At 43.7% G+C, this 17,940-nt stretch overlaps 1 protein-coding gene and 1 pseudogene across 1 annotated transcript in view; one reads left to right on the top strand and one right to left on the bottom strand.

The window, feature by feature from the left end:
- The window catches only part of SLC35F4 (solute carrier family 35 member F4), a 246,883-nt gene that overhangs the window by 202,659 nt on the left and 26,284 nt on the right, over positions 1-17,940 (top strand). The window contains exon 2 of the mRNA XM_062204573.1: positions 16,106-16,291. Coding sequence (XP_062060557.1) covers positions 16,106-16,291 — 186 coding nt within the window. The remainder of the gene's footprint in view (positions 1-16,105; positions 16,292-17,940) is intronic.
- LOC133769376 (trafficking protein particle complex subunit 4-like) lies at positions 11,372-11,941 on the bottom strand (annotated as a pseudogene).

The following is a 17,940-nucleotide window of genomic DNA, read 5'->3' on the forward strand; positions in this document are numbered from 1 at the left end:
TTATCTGCCCACTTATTTCTTTCTGCTCATGAACAAAGCAAAAATATTTTGTGAACTGATCCATAGGCTTATCGTTTAAAAGCCTGGGTCCCGAAGGAGAACACAGTTGTGGACCATTAGCACTGGCGAGGGAGAGGTGCATTGATTTGGCTCCCAGAGTAAAGGCTGGCTTGTCCACCCACTGGCATTTAGCACTCTTTACAGAAATTGCTCGTGTAATTGGCTTTTCCATCCTAGACCACGAGGAAATGAGGGCAAGCACCGTGCCTTCTTGCTCTTCTTTGTGCTCCGCAGGGGCCTAGGCTCTGCTAGCACACAGTAGGCATGAATAAATGATTAATTAATGACTCATCTTAGAACTGGTGGATAATCACAGGTCTTTTGGTGCATCCTGAACTGAGGTTCGAACTGATAATGAATTATGAAGCTCTCTTTTTAGTGTGTTCTAGCAAAGCCTAGCAGAGAGGAATCTATGTGGAGTGTTCTGACAGTCAGTAAGAAATGTTTACCAAGGTTGTCAGGGCAACAGTGACATTGCAAGGGAGTGGTGGTGGTTTTACAGATGCGTAAGGATTTTAGTATATTTTGTAGGTACTTGCAATCAGTAAATAGCTTGATTCAAGAACCAAGGAAAGAAAAACTTTGGGGAAAGGAGACAGAAGAGATTCAACGTGAATACTTAATGAACAGCAAACAGATGGTTCAAGGAAGTAAAGCCAACATATGAAAATCTAGAATCAGAAAAAAAATTAGAATCAGTTATCTGAACAATATGTTATTCAAGCATAAATACTCCCACTGCATCTAAAATACGATCTTAGAAATACCACTATTTGTATGTGTTTTAGGAAGAATATATATGATGATATAAAAATAATAGCAAAGTCAGCATGTAGTCTTCATGCCAGTGTCTTACTACCTAAAAGAAAGAGGTGTGGGCCGGCGCCACGGCTCAATAGGCTAATCCTCCACCTGCGGCGCCAGCACCCTGGGTTCTAGTCCCAGTCAGGGCGCTGGATTCTGTCCTGGTTGCCCCTCTTCCAGGCCAGCTCTCTGCTGTGGCCCGGGAGTGCAGTGGAGGATGGCCCAAGTCCTTGGGCCCTGCACCCCATGGGAGACCAGGAGAAGCACCTGGCTCCTGCCTTCAGATCGGCGCAGCGTGCCGGCCACAGCAGCCGTTGGGGATGAACCAACGGAAAAGGAAGACCTTTCTCTCTGTCTCTCTCTCTCACTGTCCACTCTGCCTGTCAAAAATAAAAAAAAATAAAAAAAATAAAAAAAATAAAAAAAAAAGGAAGGAAGGAAGGAAGGAAGGAAGGAAGGAAGGAAGGGGTGTGAATGCAAATACAACAACCAGAATGTCATTTAATAGGAGCAGCTGAAGTACTGGATTGCAATGGCACTTTTAGTTTTGTTTTCTTCATATAAATAGCATTTTCCTGTCTGTTTTGCTTCAGTTTAGTCAGCTAACCCTTTAGGGAGATGTACTAGAGTGAATCTGCCTTTATTCTGATTTTCCTGGGTAAAAGGCAACACTTGCGAACCACCAGGACAGGCCTGTGGTACACTGTATGGACATGGATTTCCACGTGCTGTTGGCATCACGGTCTCTGGAGTGACGAGGGGGAGAGGTGAGGAAGTCTGCCTCTCCACCCTCACCTGGGAATCATCCAGCTCTCTTCAGGGCAGAGCTTGCCCCTGGGGCATCATCAGTGGTACCAACCAGCTCCCTAGCCTTGAAGACGGCTGCTGGGGGTTCTCATAGGGAAATCCAGAAAACCTTCCCAGATGCTCTGAAGGGGTTCCTGCCACCCGTAGAGATGGCTGTTTCTCATAAGGCTCCTATAATGAGGGAGGGGGACTCTCCCTAAATAGGGATGGGATTGGATACTGGACAGTCAAACATGACAGATGGCCAAAGTGTCCGTCTTAAAAACACTTAGGGAATTGTTAAGTTGGATGAGAGATTTTTTTTTAAATGGTTGTTAGTTCTTTTGCAATGAAAGACACCTTCTAATTCCTGGGAAAATATTTAAGACCAAAAAAAAAAAAATTAAGACAATTTTGTGGCATTTCTGCTGAATCATATGTAGGGTCAGCAAAGTAGATTAAAATTTTTTTCTTAAGTACGTTGAGAATACTTAAAAATCCACTTCTGGTTTCTATGAATGTTCAGCAGAAATCAAGGTTACTGTATATCTAATTCTACAGGTGACAGAGGTTGTAAGAAGTAAAAGGTCTGAGTAGTCAGAGAGTAGGTGTGGTCATGTAAGAGGCGATCAGAAAGGGGAAAACAGCCTTAGACTTAAGAAAACCTGAATGTGTTCAGAGCCAGAACAGGGAGGAAGGGGTTATCAGTGGACAGCACAGAGGAAATCAATGATTCTAGACAGAGATACAGAGCCAGAAATTTGTCTAAATGAACAAGTGTTAAGGGTGGTATTTTTAGGGGGATGAAATCAGAGGAAATACAACTTGATCCCAATCTCTTCTTTGGAATCTAAATCCAGAACATGTGCTAGACAAGTATAAGCAAAAACAGAGTTCCAATGGCTTGTGCAGGCTGGGGTAAGGGCACTAGCGGGTACCTTGTGCAAGATCATGGCCAAGAGGAACAACTGTGTGTGACCAGCTTACCCAGCTTACATGTACAAGATACTGTCACTGTGCACTGTGCATGCTCCTAATGACAGTATCGCCAGTGTTCTTTCTACCCTTGCCATGTGACTGCCTGGGCCAGAGCCAGGGAAAAGAAGGGTCCCAATGCATGCATGGATCTGATCAATGCGTGCATTTTTGATGGAACAACTTCCAAATAGATGTCTTCCCTCCAGGTTCTCTCTGTACTGTGTATCCTGCCCTCTCTTGCAAGTTTTGCCTTCCTGGAATTCTGCTTTCAATCCATCATCTGCTGAAGCATCTCCAGCCTCTTCCTTTTGAACCCTGCCCTCCTTTACAATCTTCTTGAATCCATCTCCTCTACTTAGCTGAAATTACTGTCTCTGCTTCATTTATTTTTTTTTAAATTTTGTATTTAGTAAAAATAAATTTCCAATGTATAGTTGCTTTATTTTAATGTATTTATTATTATTTACTTAAAAGGCAGAGAGACAGAGAAAGAGAGAAACAGAGATAGACCAGAGAGATCTTCCATCCAATGTTTCACTCTCCAAATATCCACAACTGGGTCAGGCGAAAGCCAGGAACCCAGAACTCTCTCTGGGTCTCCTACACACTTGGCAAGGACTCAAGTATTTGAGCCACCACCTGCCGCCTCCCAGAGTGCGCTTTAGCAGGAAGCTGGAATTGGAAGCAGAGCCAGGGCTTGAACCCAGGCACTCTGGTATGGGATGCGGGCATCCCATGCAGTGTTTTAACTGCTACACCAAACCCCAGAACCCCTCCCTTCACTTTCTGACAAGAATAATACTTATTCTCACCCCTTTATATTTGTGGGAATGCTTGGGAATATATATATGAATATGTATTATCTTCCCCTAGAAGATTATTTGCTTCTATTAACACAGAAAGGAGCTCAATAAAACTGATTAGCTGAGATGGAAATGAAGCAAAGCACACTGGAGAGAATATGGGCTTTGGAACTGGGTACACTTGAGTTTTAAGCTTTACTTGGACTATTGGAAATTAACTTGCCTCATTTGTAAAATGGGAATAGTGAAATCCACCCTGCAGTATCATTACGAGGTCTGCTTTAACACACGGTAGGTGTTAAGCAGATGCTAGGCATACACCCCACTGAGAGAAGGAGGGAAATTATCTTCTCAGAGTTGTACCAGTGAGGAAGTCAGACTCATCTGCAGGGTGTCCTCACAATGGATTCTGCACTCCCCTGCAGGAAGGTCGTACCTGTGATGGCTTCTCCGACTGCTCCGTGGTCCTGGCACCCGGGCTCTCCAGTATCAGCCACTATCTCCAAAACCCCTCTCTCCCACGGCTTCCATGTCTGCACATGTGTTTCCAGAAGCTCCCACACAAGCACCTGTTTGTCTTCCAGTTGCTAGAATACAAGATGTTTTTAAAGAATTCACAGGGGGCCGGTGCTGTGTTGCAGTAGGTTAATCCTCTGCCTGTGGCGCTAGACATCCCGTAGAACTAGCCAGTTCTAGTCCCGGCTGTTCCACTTCCAATCCAGCTCTCTGCTGTGGCCTGGGAAAGCAGTAGAAGATGGCCTAAATCCTTGGGCCACTGCACCCATATGTCAGACCCGGAAGAAGCTCCTGGCTTCTAATTGGCGCAGCTCCAGCCATTGCAGCCAATTGGGGAGTGAACCAGCAGAAGGAAGACCTTTCTCTCTGTCTCTCCTTCTCACTGTCCGCAACTCTACCTCTCAAATAAATAAATAAAATCTTTAAAAATAAATAGAGTTCACAGAAATTGTGTACTATGAAAATAACACTGCATAGATTTCAAACATTTTTGCACAAAAAGAAACTTATCTTTTAATTCCATTTTGTCATAAACTTTTAAGAATATTTGTGTATTTGAGAGGCAGAGAGAGGAAGACAGAGAGCAGGCGCCCATCCGTTGGTTCACTTGCTAAATGACCATCAGCAAGCAGCCGAGAACAAAATCCCAGTCCCTCCCACAGGCGGCAGGAACCCAATCACCTGAGCTGTCACCACCACCTCCCATGGTTCTGCATTAGCGGGAGTCGGGAGTCAGGAGTCAGACCTGCGCATTGGAACCCAGGCACTCCCACAGGAGACATGGGCATCTTGGCAGCTAGGTCAAATGCCTACCCCACCAATGGACTTCTTGAAGTACCCTCACATCCTCACTTCATCTACTGGCATCCACATCTCCTACCGAGAAAATGTGATTTTAGCAGAGACACAAAGCTTAGTCTTCAATAGCTTGCTACTTAAAAGCAAAGGAGGGGCCAGTGTTGTGGTGCAACAGTTTAAGCTGTCACCATCAGTGTCGGCATCTCACATGGGCACTGGTTAGAATCCCAACCACTCCGCTTCTGATCTAGCTCCCTGCCAATGGCCTGGGAAAAGCAATAGAAGATGACCCAAGTCCTTGGGCTCCACATCCACATGGGAGACCTGGAAGAAGCTCCTGGCTCCTGGCTTGTGACCATCCCAGCTCCAGCCATTGCAGTCATTTGGGGAGTGGACCAGCAGATGGACGACCTTTCTCTCTCTCTTACTCTCTCTCTGTAAACTCTGCCTTTCAAATAAATAAATAAACCTTTTTGAATTGTACCTGTGAAATACATGAGATCTGTGCTCTTTATGTTAATAAAAATTTAAAAACTAAAACAAATTTATTTATTTGAAAGGCAGAGTTACAGAGAAAGGAGGAGGAGACAGAGAGAGAGAGAGAGTGACTTCTGTCCCCTGGTTCACTTCCCAAATGCCTGCAAAGCTGGGGCTGGCCTAGGCCAAAGCCAGAAACCAAGAACTCCACCCAGGTCTCCCTGTAGGTGGCAGGGACCCAGGAACTTGGACCATCAACTGCTGTCTTACCAGGTGCATTAGCCTGGAGCTGGATTGGAAGCAGAGAGCCAGGACTCAAACCCATGCTCAGATATGGCATGCAAGCATCTCAAGCTCAGCGGAACTCCTTGTGCCATAACGCCCATCCCTTAACTCTTCCATTTGAAAGTAGTTATAGGTAGAGAGGATACATTGTATTGCAGAGAACATAAATTCATACTGCTTTAGAGACAAAATGTATATAGCAGAAATGCAACTTATTAACAGTCCTTTCTTTCAAGTGCAGATTTTAGGTAAATAAAAATGAGTTAGCAATTAAAAGAATTTTTTTAAAGTCACTTTAGGGCCTGCACTGTGTCTTAGCAGCATCCCAGATGGACACTGGTTCAAATCTCGGCTGCCTCACTTCCAATCCAGCTTCCTGCTGATGTGCCTAGGAAAGCAGCAGAAGATGGCCCAAGTACTTGGGCCCCTGCATCCACATGGGAGACCCAGATGAAGCTCCTGGCATCAGCTTAGCCCAGCCCTGACTGTTGCAGCCATCTGGGGAGTGAGCCAGTGAATGGAAGATTGATCTCTGCCTCTCTCTCTCTCTCCTTCTCTCTCTGGAACCCTGCCTTTCAATGAAATAAATAAATCTTAAAAACAAAAGCAAAAAAAGAACATAAAGATACAGATTGAGATGGAAAGTTGGAATGGTGCTTGTTTTTGACCACCCATGCTGACCCCTTTCAATAATTCTGAAGGCTGTGTTTTCACTAAAAGGAGGGTAAGCCTTAGTCAAATTCCATATGGACTTCTATGACAATGCAACCAATACATAAATTTATGAATATTTGCTGCCATTGTAATTCGATAGTATATGAGTGTAAAAAAACAAGCTAAAGGGCTGACGTTATGGCACCACAAGTTAAACTGCTGCTTGAAATGCCAGTAGCCCATCTCAGAGCTCCAGTTTGAGTCCCTACTGGAGTGAGCTACTCCACTACTAATCCAGCTTCTTGCTAATGTGTCTAGGAAGGCAGTGGAACCTGATCCAAGTGCCTGGGCTGCTGCCACCCAAATGGGAGACCTGGATAAAGTTCCTGGCTCTTGGCTTCAGCCTAGCCCAGCTGTGCCTTGTGGCCATTTGGAGACTGAAGCAGCAGATGGAAGAGATTCTCTGTGTGTGTGTGTATGTGTGTGTGTCTCCTCCTTCTCCTCTCTCTCTGTTACTCTGCCTTTCAAATAAATACATCTTTAAAAAAAAAATAAGCTGAGATGCAGCTTTTAACACACTCTTGTGTTGAATTACTGATATCACCTCCCTTTTTGTAAGACAAAGTGATGGCAAATAAATTCTGGCCACCAAGCAACACCAGCTCACAAAATCCAGGATCATATTTCTGTTGTCAGAGTCTCTTCAGTGATCACAGTGTCTTAGTCATGGAAAAGATGATGGGTCTTTAAAAGAAACTCATCTCTAAGTGATTCGTTGAAAATAGTCGAGGCTGGTTTGTGATTAAAATATGATTTGCAACAGCTCAATGGGTGAAGAATCATTAAGAAACTTAACGCTTAAAGCTTAAAGCTGGTGGGAATTGGGAGACCTGTGGTCTAACCTCTGACTTTGTAGAAATATGGCGTGTATGGTGTCTTCTTTGTATCATTGTAAGTTCTCTCTACTCTTCTCCAACCACCTCTCTCTCTCTCTGGAACCTGGACCAGTAAAGTCTAGAGGAAGAGGCTGTCTTATCCCTTGGATTCAGTTTGTTGACCAATAGGGAGTCTGCTGGATATCAAAAAAAGACACTGTTCTCTGAGTCCCCAGCGAGTATTTGATTTAATTAAAGTCATAACTCACGTTAGGCAACCTTCTCCTTCCAGATCTTTCTAATGACTCTGTCCCATTGTCCCTTTGGGCCTAACAGTGGTAAGAGCTGTTGTTAAGCCCGAGTGCTTCCTTCTTGTGATTTCTTGCATAATTCCCCAAATTTTAGCTTGCATTGGAATCACTTAGAAATCTCCTTAAACCACAGATTATCCCCTTGGAAGAATTTCTGGTTCAATAGCTCTGAGGTGGGCACTAAAGAGTTGCATTTCTAAGAAACTCCCAGGTGCTGCTGGGGTGGGAGACTTAAAAAACCACTGCCCTATATCCCTGTATCTTTTTGTAAATTTTTCTAATTTGGGTTTTCCATCTCTTCTTCTCGAATCTAATACAAATGACTATTTTAAACTGTTTTGTGGTCAAATATGATTTGCAGGTGCTTATTTGAAAATCCTTTAATTCAAAGAAGAGAAAGCTATAGGGGGTTAGGAAATCATTCTGTCCAATCCTTTAATTTCAGAATAGAAAGAATGTGGACAAAGAAAGGTCAAGTACTTGTCTGAGGTGACATAGCCAATTGTATCTTTCAGGGAAGTTTTTCCTGGATACTATGTTACCTTTTGTCACAGAGAAACTACCCTGTTCCCCCTTCACAAACACACACACACTCAACCCCCTGTACAAATGTCCTCTGTATCCATTATCTCGCCAGCAAGCATGGGCCCCGGATCCATAGGCATGTGGCATTCATCTCATAATTTGAGGAACATTTGGATAAGATCTCGAGCAAAACTTTTCAGTATAGCACTTAGTAAAGCCAAGTGTTCAGGTGTTTTGTTGACCTTCTTTTATTTTCTTTAAGTTTTATTTAATAAATATAGATTTCCAAAGTACATCTTTTGGATTACAAAGGCTTCCCCCCCATAACTTTCCTCCCACCTGCACTCCTCCCATCTCCCACTCCCTCTCCCATTCCATTCACATCAAGATTCATTTTCAATTCTCTTTATATACAGAAGATCAATTTAGTATATATTAAGTAAAGGTTTCAACAGTTTGCATCCACACAGAAACACAAAATGTACTGTTTGAGTACTAGTTATACCGTTAATTCACATAGTATAATACATTGAAGGACAGAGATCCTACATGGGGAGTAAGTGCACAGTGACTCCTGTTGTTGACTTAACAATTTGACACTCCTGTTCATGGCGTCAGTAATCACTTGAGGCTCTTTTCCTGAGTTCCAAGGCTATGGAAGCCTTTTGAGTTCGCCGACTTCGATCTTATTCCGACAGGGTCATAGTCAAAGTGGAAGTTCTCTCTTCCCTTCAGAGAAAGGTACCTCCTTCTTTGATGGCCTGTTCTTTTCACTGGGGTCTCACTCAGAGAGATCTTTCATTTAGGGGTTTTGTTTTTGTTTTTTTTGCCAGAGTGTCTTGGCTTTCCATGCCTGAAATACTCTCATGGGCTCTTCAGCCACACCTGAGTGCCTTAAGGGTTGATTCTGAGGCCAGAGTGCTGTTTAGGACATCTGCCATCCTATGAGTCTGCTGTGTATCCTGCTTCCCATGTTGGATCATTTTTTCCCTTTTTGATTCTATCAGTTAGTATTAGCAGACACTAGTCTTGTTTATGTGATCCCTTTGACTCTTAATCCTTTCATTATGATCAATCGTGAACTGAAACTGATCACTTTGACTAGTGAGATGGCATTGGTACATGCCACTTTGATGGGATTGAATTGGAATCCCCTGGTATGTTTCTAACTCTACCATTTGGGGCAAGTCCAATTGAGCATGTCCCAAATTGTTTTGTTGACCTTCTGAGCTCATACAAGGTAAACGTCAGTTTGAATGCTGTCTGGGAGTCAGGTTTATTACCTGCAAGCTCTCTTGCACTTGCTCACACAGAAACTTGCTTCTCACTCCTAGTGCTTTCCAAAAACCTCATCTTCATCAGCTTGTCTTTTCAGCTCAGTATCTGAGAACCCCATGCCTTATGCACAATTTCCTTAAGCGATTGCTTACTTAGTGGCTGTCATTCATCTTCATCCTCTTGGCTTGAAGCTCCTAGGGAGGACAAGCAGGGAATCATCTGCTCCACACCCCTGCCCCAGCCCCAGCCTGTCCTGGGAGCGTCCACCTGTTGCAATGCTCCCATCTCTCAGGATTTTTGATTCTGGGCAACTAGTTTTCTTCCAGAAAGCTAAGGCTAGAAGACTGAAAACTTGGGAGCTTCGAACAACCAAATTTACTTAAGAAGAAAGGAAGCTGTCACCCAGTAGGGAGAGGTGGGAAGATTTGGAAACTGACTGCCCTGTGCCCCTGGCTCCAGGTACTCCTGAGATTTAGGGACATCCTGTCCCTTAGTTGCTAAGCTCTGAAAATCTCCCCTCTTTGCTTGAACCAATTTAGCTTGGATTTCTAATATATGGAGTTAAATTTAAAAGTACCACTAATAGTACTTTTAGTTTACATACTCATTATTAAAATAGTCTGCCTTCATTGAGTAATTCCTATAGGTCACTTAATGCACATACTCTTTGAGAGTGAGGATAACAGAAGAGGAAACAGGCTGAGAGAAACTACACAGCCTTTGTCCGGCTCAGTGTTGTGCAGTTATACGTGACCGAGCCTATTCTACCAGGTCTCCGCATATTTAGACAGCCTGGGTTCTTAACCCCTCCAAATGGTCTGGGTCTCAATTAGGTGGCACGTCCTCCTCAAGTAACTGGAATGGGTAAAAGAGGGGGCTTCTTGGTGCTCTCCTGCACTCAGGTTCAGTGTTCAGGGTGGGTCATTTTTGTTTGAAGTCTCATAGCATGCGCTCTACGCTCTGAGTATTAACTCCTACAGTCAGATTCCTCCGACCATGGTGCCGGTTCCTTAGCCTAACACTCTGCCTGGTGAAGTGTGACTCATCCATCAGAGTTTAAAGCTGCCTTTGATGGAGTGTCCCATGGAGCCTCCTCTGCTCTAAGCTTCTGAATGAATCACTCCCTCCCTTTCTTCTCCTTCCCCAGGTCACAGTAAATTATGGTTAATTGGTTTACAAAGTCTGACTCTGATACTAAGTTGAGCGCTTCCTGCAGGCATAGGCTCTGTATTCATTTGTCTACCTCTGCTCCTGACATAATACCTGCCCATAATAAGTGCTTAATAGTCACTTGTTGAACCAAATTGAATTTGGGAGCAGGCACAGCCTAACCAGCGCAGATGAAGAAATCATATTCTCCTGCCTGAAAAATATGAAAAATTGCCCTCGATGGCTTATTGTTATGACTCTAGTGAGCAGGTGTCTTTAAGAGGGACAGGGCAAGCCATCTGCCATAACTAATAAAAGACTTCCAACACATCACTTCTGATACAATTTCCTCTCAATATCTATTAAAGCCTGAACATTGTTCACTAAATGAGTTTGCAATCCCTGCTTCCACCCAGGCACTCACCGTGACATGTAAAAAAAAAAAAAAAGATATGATTTATTTATGGTCCTTGACGGCATCCCAGGTGACATTCTGAATAGCTACTTTTGTCTTGGTAGGCATCATATTAATTGACTGGTACAAGACCATATAGGATGGGAAGTGTCTTCATTTTCAGGATTGGAGATGACTGTCTTATGGCCCAAGCCCTGAATGTGTTTCTAGGCCTGGCTCTGAAACTTAAATTGTATCATTGTTTCTATTTGAGAGATGGACAGACAGAGAGACATGCAGATAGAGAGAGCCTCTTCCACTAGTTCATTCCCCAGATAAGCACAACAGCTTGGACTGGGCAGGACTGAAGCCAGGACCTGGAAACTAAATCCAGGTGCAGAGCCAGGATTCTTTTTTTTTTTTTTTAAGAGATCAAAGAAATGTTTATTACAGGATTAGTGGGCCTACCTCCTCCATAAATAAACCTGTACAGAGTTGGGAGGTAGGGCCATGATATACACAGAAGGTTAAGGCTCGGAGATCAGTAATGTCTTCAGGCTCAGTAGTCTCCCATTTTCAAGTACACTAACTAAGTTGTTGGATTTCCACTGGTGTGGAAACAGCAGGATCACCGAATTGGGGGGGGTGGGGGTGGGGGGGTGTCCAATGCAGGTTTGCTCAAGATCCAGGTCCAAAAGCCCCAGCCTTCTCTGCCACTTCCGGGACTAGCTTCAGGTTCTGATCAAATAGCTCACACCTGATGGGCGTTTCCAGGGAGTAGAATGGATTCTTGAGGGCAAAGTCTTAGTACATCTCATAAATTTTTCGAAGGGAATCTGTTCCAGCTTGCCTAGGGTCTGCCAGTGCCACAAACTTGATCCCTGTCAGCGTTTGGAAGCAGTGCCGTTTGAATGTGTCTGTCTCCAGCATCTCAATGCCTGAGCTCCCCTGCCCAGGAGACAGCTGGGAGCCAATGGTAAAGAGCGAGTGGAACATGGAAGTCAGCATGAGCTTCTCATTGGAGGTGAGGCGAGGCCAGCCGAACCGAATGGACACTGGGTAGTTAGCAGGATTACCCAGATGTTCCAGCACCTCCTTGCCATCGGCCGTGTACTTGCCATTCACGTCCGCGCCACTGATGGCCAACACCGCATGGCCCACCCAGATGCCGTCCCGCTGGCCGAAGGCCACCAGCACGCGCTCGCCGTGTAGTTTGAGCAGCAGATCCAGCAGGTAACTGAAGGTCTTCTCGGCCTAGGCCCGCGGCGCCTAGCTGTCCAGCTGGCAAATCAGACCGCCAGCTTTGTTCACCACATACACGCTAAATATCCCAGAGCCAGGATTCTAACCCAGTTACTTTAACACGGGATGTGGACATTTTACCTACTAGGCCAAATGCCTGCTCTCAGTGTAACATTTTAGGACAATGATTAAATGCCTTCAGGGGCTGAACTTGGATTTATTCAACAAACCAATCAGTTGGAGGCAGCTGGCAGCAGGCAATGAACTTCTATATTTCAATGAAATCTATATTTCTGTGGAAATGAGGAGGCAAGATAAATTGCTGGTGTGACGTACAAATTCAGCACCTCCTAGCTGTGTGCAAGTTACCAACTTTTTAGGTAGTTGTAACCAATATTCTATGTTGACCTCATCGCAACTTGCTACCCAACCCATTTCTAGACTTTCTTCTTACCACCTACAGTTTCCAAGTGATGACAGCATGAAGCTCAATATTAACATGAGAGAGAGAGAGAAAGACAGGGAGAGAGAGAGAGAGAGAGAGAGAGAGACAGGGAGAGAGAGAGAAAGGGAGAGAGAGAGAGAAAAAGAGAGAGAGAGAGAAAGACAGGGAGAGAGAGAGAGAAAGACAGGGAGAGAGAGAAAGAGAGAGAGAGAGAAAGGGAGAGAGAGAGAAAGACAGGGAGAGAGAGACAGGGAGAGAAGAGAGAAAGAGCACATCTTATATAAAATAAATTATATAAAAAAAACCCCTGGAACACACATTGTAAAAGACTCAGAGTAGCCAAGCTTCAACCTCTCTTGAAGAACATGAATAATTGAGAGTTCACTGAATTATAGACATCCACTTTTCACTGAGTTTGAGCTATTCAATTGGAAACATAGTTGTACAAGGAACAGTAAACATTTGAAATATGTACAATAAGAACCTCATGTATTTTTGACACTTTTATAATAATATTAATTTAGTATTAAATTTACATATAGTAATCAGTATGTAATACATCTGTTGGCTTTGAATAGCTGTATATTTTTATGCTTTTTAAATCCAAGATTAAATAATGCATTTTAATGAGGTCAATCTGAGACACTTAATAATAGATGATACAGCTAACTACATCTTTATATCTTTTTAATTATCTTTCCCAAGATTGAAAAGAAAACAAGATGAGCTTTTGTTATGGATGGAGAGGCCTGCACTATGGAAGGAACAATTACATCCAAGGTTACGTTACTCTGCTCGATTCCTGGCTCTTATTGACTCTTGATGGTTCAGGAACTCAATCTTTCTTTCCCTCTGGACACTACCACTTTGATGTTCTGGTTTGATTGCTTCAAGTGATTACTCTCCTGATACATAACACAATGGATGCAAAGCTAGGACACTGTTTATTTGAATATTTTTGTTTTCATTTGCCCTTGTTTATCTCCCTTCTACCATCTCAGAAGCATCACACCAAGACAGAGCCCCCATGACTCAGACAGAATGATAGCCTCTCTTCCCTACCTTGTATCAGTGAGAATAAAGGAACTGTTAGTGCGAGTGCAGTGTCCCAGAGAGTGGTCATGGCAGTGTACCTATCTGCTATCCACCAGTGTCAAGGTGATCTGATACTCCAAGTCTTACCACTCTAGTTGATCTTCATCAGAGTCAACAAATACTGATTGACTTCACAATGAATACAGGACACTTCAGCTAGTTCTTAGAGGACATAAAAAGAGTGTGAGATAAAAAATAATTATGAATATACCCCTATGTGTATACATGGGTAGACATACATTAACATACTTTTTAGCTCTGACAGCTGGGAGGGCCTATCACAAGGGTATCCCAATGATAGCAAGCCCATTCACAGCCAGATACTGCTTTTTTTTTTTTTTTTTTTGGCAGGCAGAGTGGACAGTGAGAGAGAGAGACAGAAAGGTCTTCCTTTTTGCCGTTGGTTCACCCTCCAATGGCTGCCGCGGCTGGCGTGCTGCAGCCGGCGCACCACGCTGATCCAAAGCCAGGAGCCAGGTGCTTCTCTTGGTCTCCCATGGGGTGCAGGGCCCAAGCACTTGGGCCATCCTCCACTGCACTCCCGGGCCATAGCAGAGAGCTGGCCTGGAAGAGGGTTAACCTGGACAGAATCCGGCGCCCCGACCAGGACTAGAACCCGGTGTGCCGGCACCGCTAGGCGGAGGATTAGCCTGTTGAGCCACGGCGCCGGCCTAGATACTGCTTTTTAAATATCATCCAGTTTGGCCGGTGCCATGGCTCACTAGGCTAATCCTCCACCTGCGGCACTGGCACCCCAGGTTCTAGTCCTGGTCTGGGCTCCGGATTCTGTCCCAGTTGCTCCTCTTCCAGGCCAGCTCTCTGCTGTGGCCCGGGAGGGCAGTGGAGGATGGCCCAAGTGCTTGGGCCCTGCACCCGCTTGGGAGACCAGGAGATGCACCTGGCTCCTGGCTTTGGATCAGCACACTGCGCCAGCCATAGCGGCCATTTGGGGGGTGAACCAACAGAAGGAAAACCTTTCTCTCTGTCTCTCTCTCTCTCTCTATCTCTCTCTCTCTCTCTCACTGTCTAACTCTGCCTGTCAACAAACAAACAAACAAACAAACAAATAAAAAATCATCCAGTTAAAAGAAAGGGGATTTTTTGGAGAAATCATTGATTCTAAGAGGACAGTGAAAATGTGCTGGAGCACCTTGTTGTGTCAGGATGTATGGAAGAGCTCAGAAAGCAAGAGTGAGCCCAGATCAAAGGAATCCAGAAGCCAATCCAAAAGAGCTCTGGGATAATCTGAGGAAAAGAGTAAACATGCTTGATGATAATTCAAAGTAGGAGATAAATATACAATAAATAAATAAATTGTTGGAAAAATAAATAAGGAAAAGAAATAAATACGTACAGAAGAATTCCAAATTCGGAGGGGGAGAGAGAGAGAGAGAGAGAGAGAGAGAGAGATGCCTTCTCTATAACGTGAAGATTAATACCCTCCACTCTCAAAGTATGAACTACACTAGTGAGCAGCTACCAAAAAAATAGAGTGTGGAAACGGAAGAAAAGACAGTGGAGAAACCAAGCACTACCTTGGCGAGGTGATCATGGCCAACATCATCAATGATTAGTTCTGCTGGTAGCATATAATGACTAATACCATGTGATATGAAAGAGACCTTTGTGACATTCTTCTCAAAATCCTATAACCCCATTATAACCATGGGAGAAAGCAGGGTGAACACCAATTAAGAGGCAGTCCACAAAACACTTCAACAGCACTCTTCAAAAACTGTCAAGGTCGTGAAAACAAAGAAAGACAGACAAACTGTCACAGTCCATACTGGCTAAGGAGACATGATGACTAAGTATAATCTACTTATTATTATAATATAGTTATTATATAATAACTAAGTGATATCCTGGGTGAAATCCTGGAATAGAAAAAGGAATCCAAATGAAATTTGGAATTAGGTGAATAGTAATATACCAGTGATAATATCTTAACGTTGACCAGTTCTCCATTTGAATGGGAGAGTTGGCGGTGAGGAGGGTTAGGGTGTGGGCTGGACCCTTCTGACCTGTGTGGCTACTCTAGCTGCAGATTAATGAAGTCTACTCTGGGTTGGCTTCACTGGAAATTAATCAGAATAGGAAGGGATTTGCCCTAGGGAGGACCCTGAAGGTTGGGTTTTCGTCTGCCACACTGGATAGAGGCTGGAGGTGACTGAACAGACACAACCAAGCCAGTCATTGATCTAGTGGGAAACTGCATAGTGGCTTTGATAGAAGATACTCTTTTATCAGTTAGGAATTTGACAGCCGACCCTAGGAAGGAAAAGGTGAAAGCAAGTATAGTAAGACATTTTGCTTTCCTTGCCATAAATTATTTGGATTTTAATTCAGAACATGTTCACAGTTTTAATTCAGGACTTGAGTATCTGTCCAAGTACCACCTTTTAATATTCCCCTCTCGTTAATTGATTTCTCTGAAGAGGCTCTTTATCTTGGAGACCCAGGCCTTGCTAACATTTCATTCTTCTTTTAGGAGCCCCTTTTTTAGAATCAGAAGTGAGCTCCTCAGAGCTGTGAAATTGCTACCATGATTTTAACACCAAGGCCTTTAAAATGTGATCCCGATTTTTCCTCCAGGACATTCTTAAAGGGGCATGAATTTGTCTTCTCAGGTACCTCCAGATCTTCAGCCACTCGATGCAAACCAGGAGCCAATTGCCCCAGTTCCCACAGTGGCATCAGTCGACAGCTGTCTCCTCTGTCTGTCACTGAGGATTCTTCTGCTCCCATTCTGGAACTTCAGAGTCGAGGATCCTCTGGAGTTTGTGGACATAGAATTGAGAGACAGAACAGAGCAGGTATGTGGGTGAATTCCTCTTAAATGACAGCAACTGTGGGTAGCCTTCTAACGAGCCTTGGGACAGACTACAGAGGTGTGATGGGGACTTTCATGAGCAGGGATGGGATGGTTTTATCCAGTGGGGAGAGGAGGATGGAAGAAAGTAGATAATATCTACCAGTGGTCTAGAGTGCATCAGAGAAACTGAACACAAAAACCTAAGGTAGACGAGCTTCACACGTGATTCGGTAATGGCATTTAATAACATTTACAAGGCTGCTAGTTTTCTCGTCTTCAAAATGTCAAAACCTAGAGAATCTTTTATCTCATGCCCGGGATTCAGTACCAGCACATTGTGCTCATTCTGAAAAGAACAGAAATGCCAGGAAAATCAAGAATCTGCTTTTGTCCTCGACAGGACTTCCTGTCCCGGCGGTCCTCTTAGTTTTCCCAATTCCCTAACCACTACAGGAGACGTAGTTGCCTCTCTGATCAGTATTTTTGGATCAGTTAAGGCCTTTAGACTTTTCTCCCATCCACCTGACATCTCACCAATGCCTGAATTACTGGAATTGCTAGAGAAATCTCACAACTATGCCCACAAGTTTTCTAGAAAATTCAGTTTCTAAATGAAACAAAGTCCACTAGGCTGCTACCTAAGGCTGCTGCTTACTGGTGAGGGACATCCTATTCTCTCTCCCAGAAAATGCTCTCAAGTCCCAAGTTCACTTTCACTTCCTGTCATCCTGGGACCATACGTCCACCTCCCTGCAAAGAGTAAAACAATCATATGCTAACACTTGCTTCTCTACCCCAGAATCCCTCTGTGCTTTTGTTTTCTAATACCAGTGTTGCAGGGTTACTTTTGTTTGAACCTCTTTCTACCTTTCCAATGTTAGCTCCTTGACCTCTACCAAGAATCTTCTCCTACAGACCTCCTCTGAGTGTGTTTCCAAATTCTCCCTCTCCATTTACTCCTTCAACTTGGCCAAAAACAGACTTAAACCCTCTTTCGTCCTTGAAAATAGAATTAACAACAGCAAAAGCAACAAAACACCCCATCTAAAATAATGGGTAGCAGAGGGTGTGCATTTGGCCTTGTGGTTAAGACACATTTCAATGTCTGGGTTTGATACTCAACTCTGACTCCTAACTCTAGCTTCCAGCTCATGCAGAGGCTAGGAGCAGATGATGGCTCAAGTAATTGGGTTCCAGCCACCCACATGGAAGACCTGAATTGAGTTCAAATAAATAAAATAAAGGAATAAATAATTTTAAAAAAACCAAAATGACTAGGTAGTAAAATATAAACTAAACAAGCAAGAGACACAGAACACTGAGAAAAGTTACTTTTTATAAAAAGAAAAATGGCAATTTAGGAATTCAGCTAGGAATGGAGATAACATCAGCAAAAATGACATAGGAGATGTGAAAGCCTCTTGTGGTATACACTCATTTTAAAATATTTTTACATGAGAAAAGTTATTTTTCAAAAACAAACCTTATTTTCTCTTATCTTGTTATTTGAGTGACAGAGAAAGAAAAGGAGAGAAAGTACATTCCCAGTCTCTGGTTCATTCTCCAAATGCCTGCAGTGGCTGGGCCTAGCCTAGACCAAGTCAGAAGACAGGTGCTTAATCAAGGTCTCCCACATGAGTGACAGAAATC

This window comes from Lepus europaeus, chromosome 11, assembly GCF_033115175.1.
Source record: "Lepus europaeus isolate LE1 chromosome 11, mLepTim1.pri, whole genome shotgun sequence".
NCBI lineage: Eukaryota > Metazoa > Chordata > Mammalia > Lagomorpha > Leporidae > Lepus > Lepus europaeus.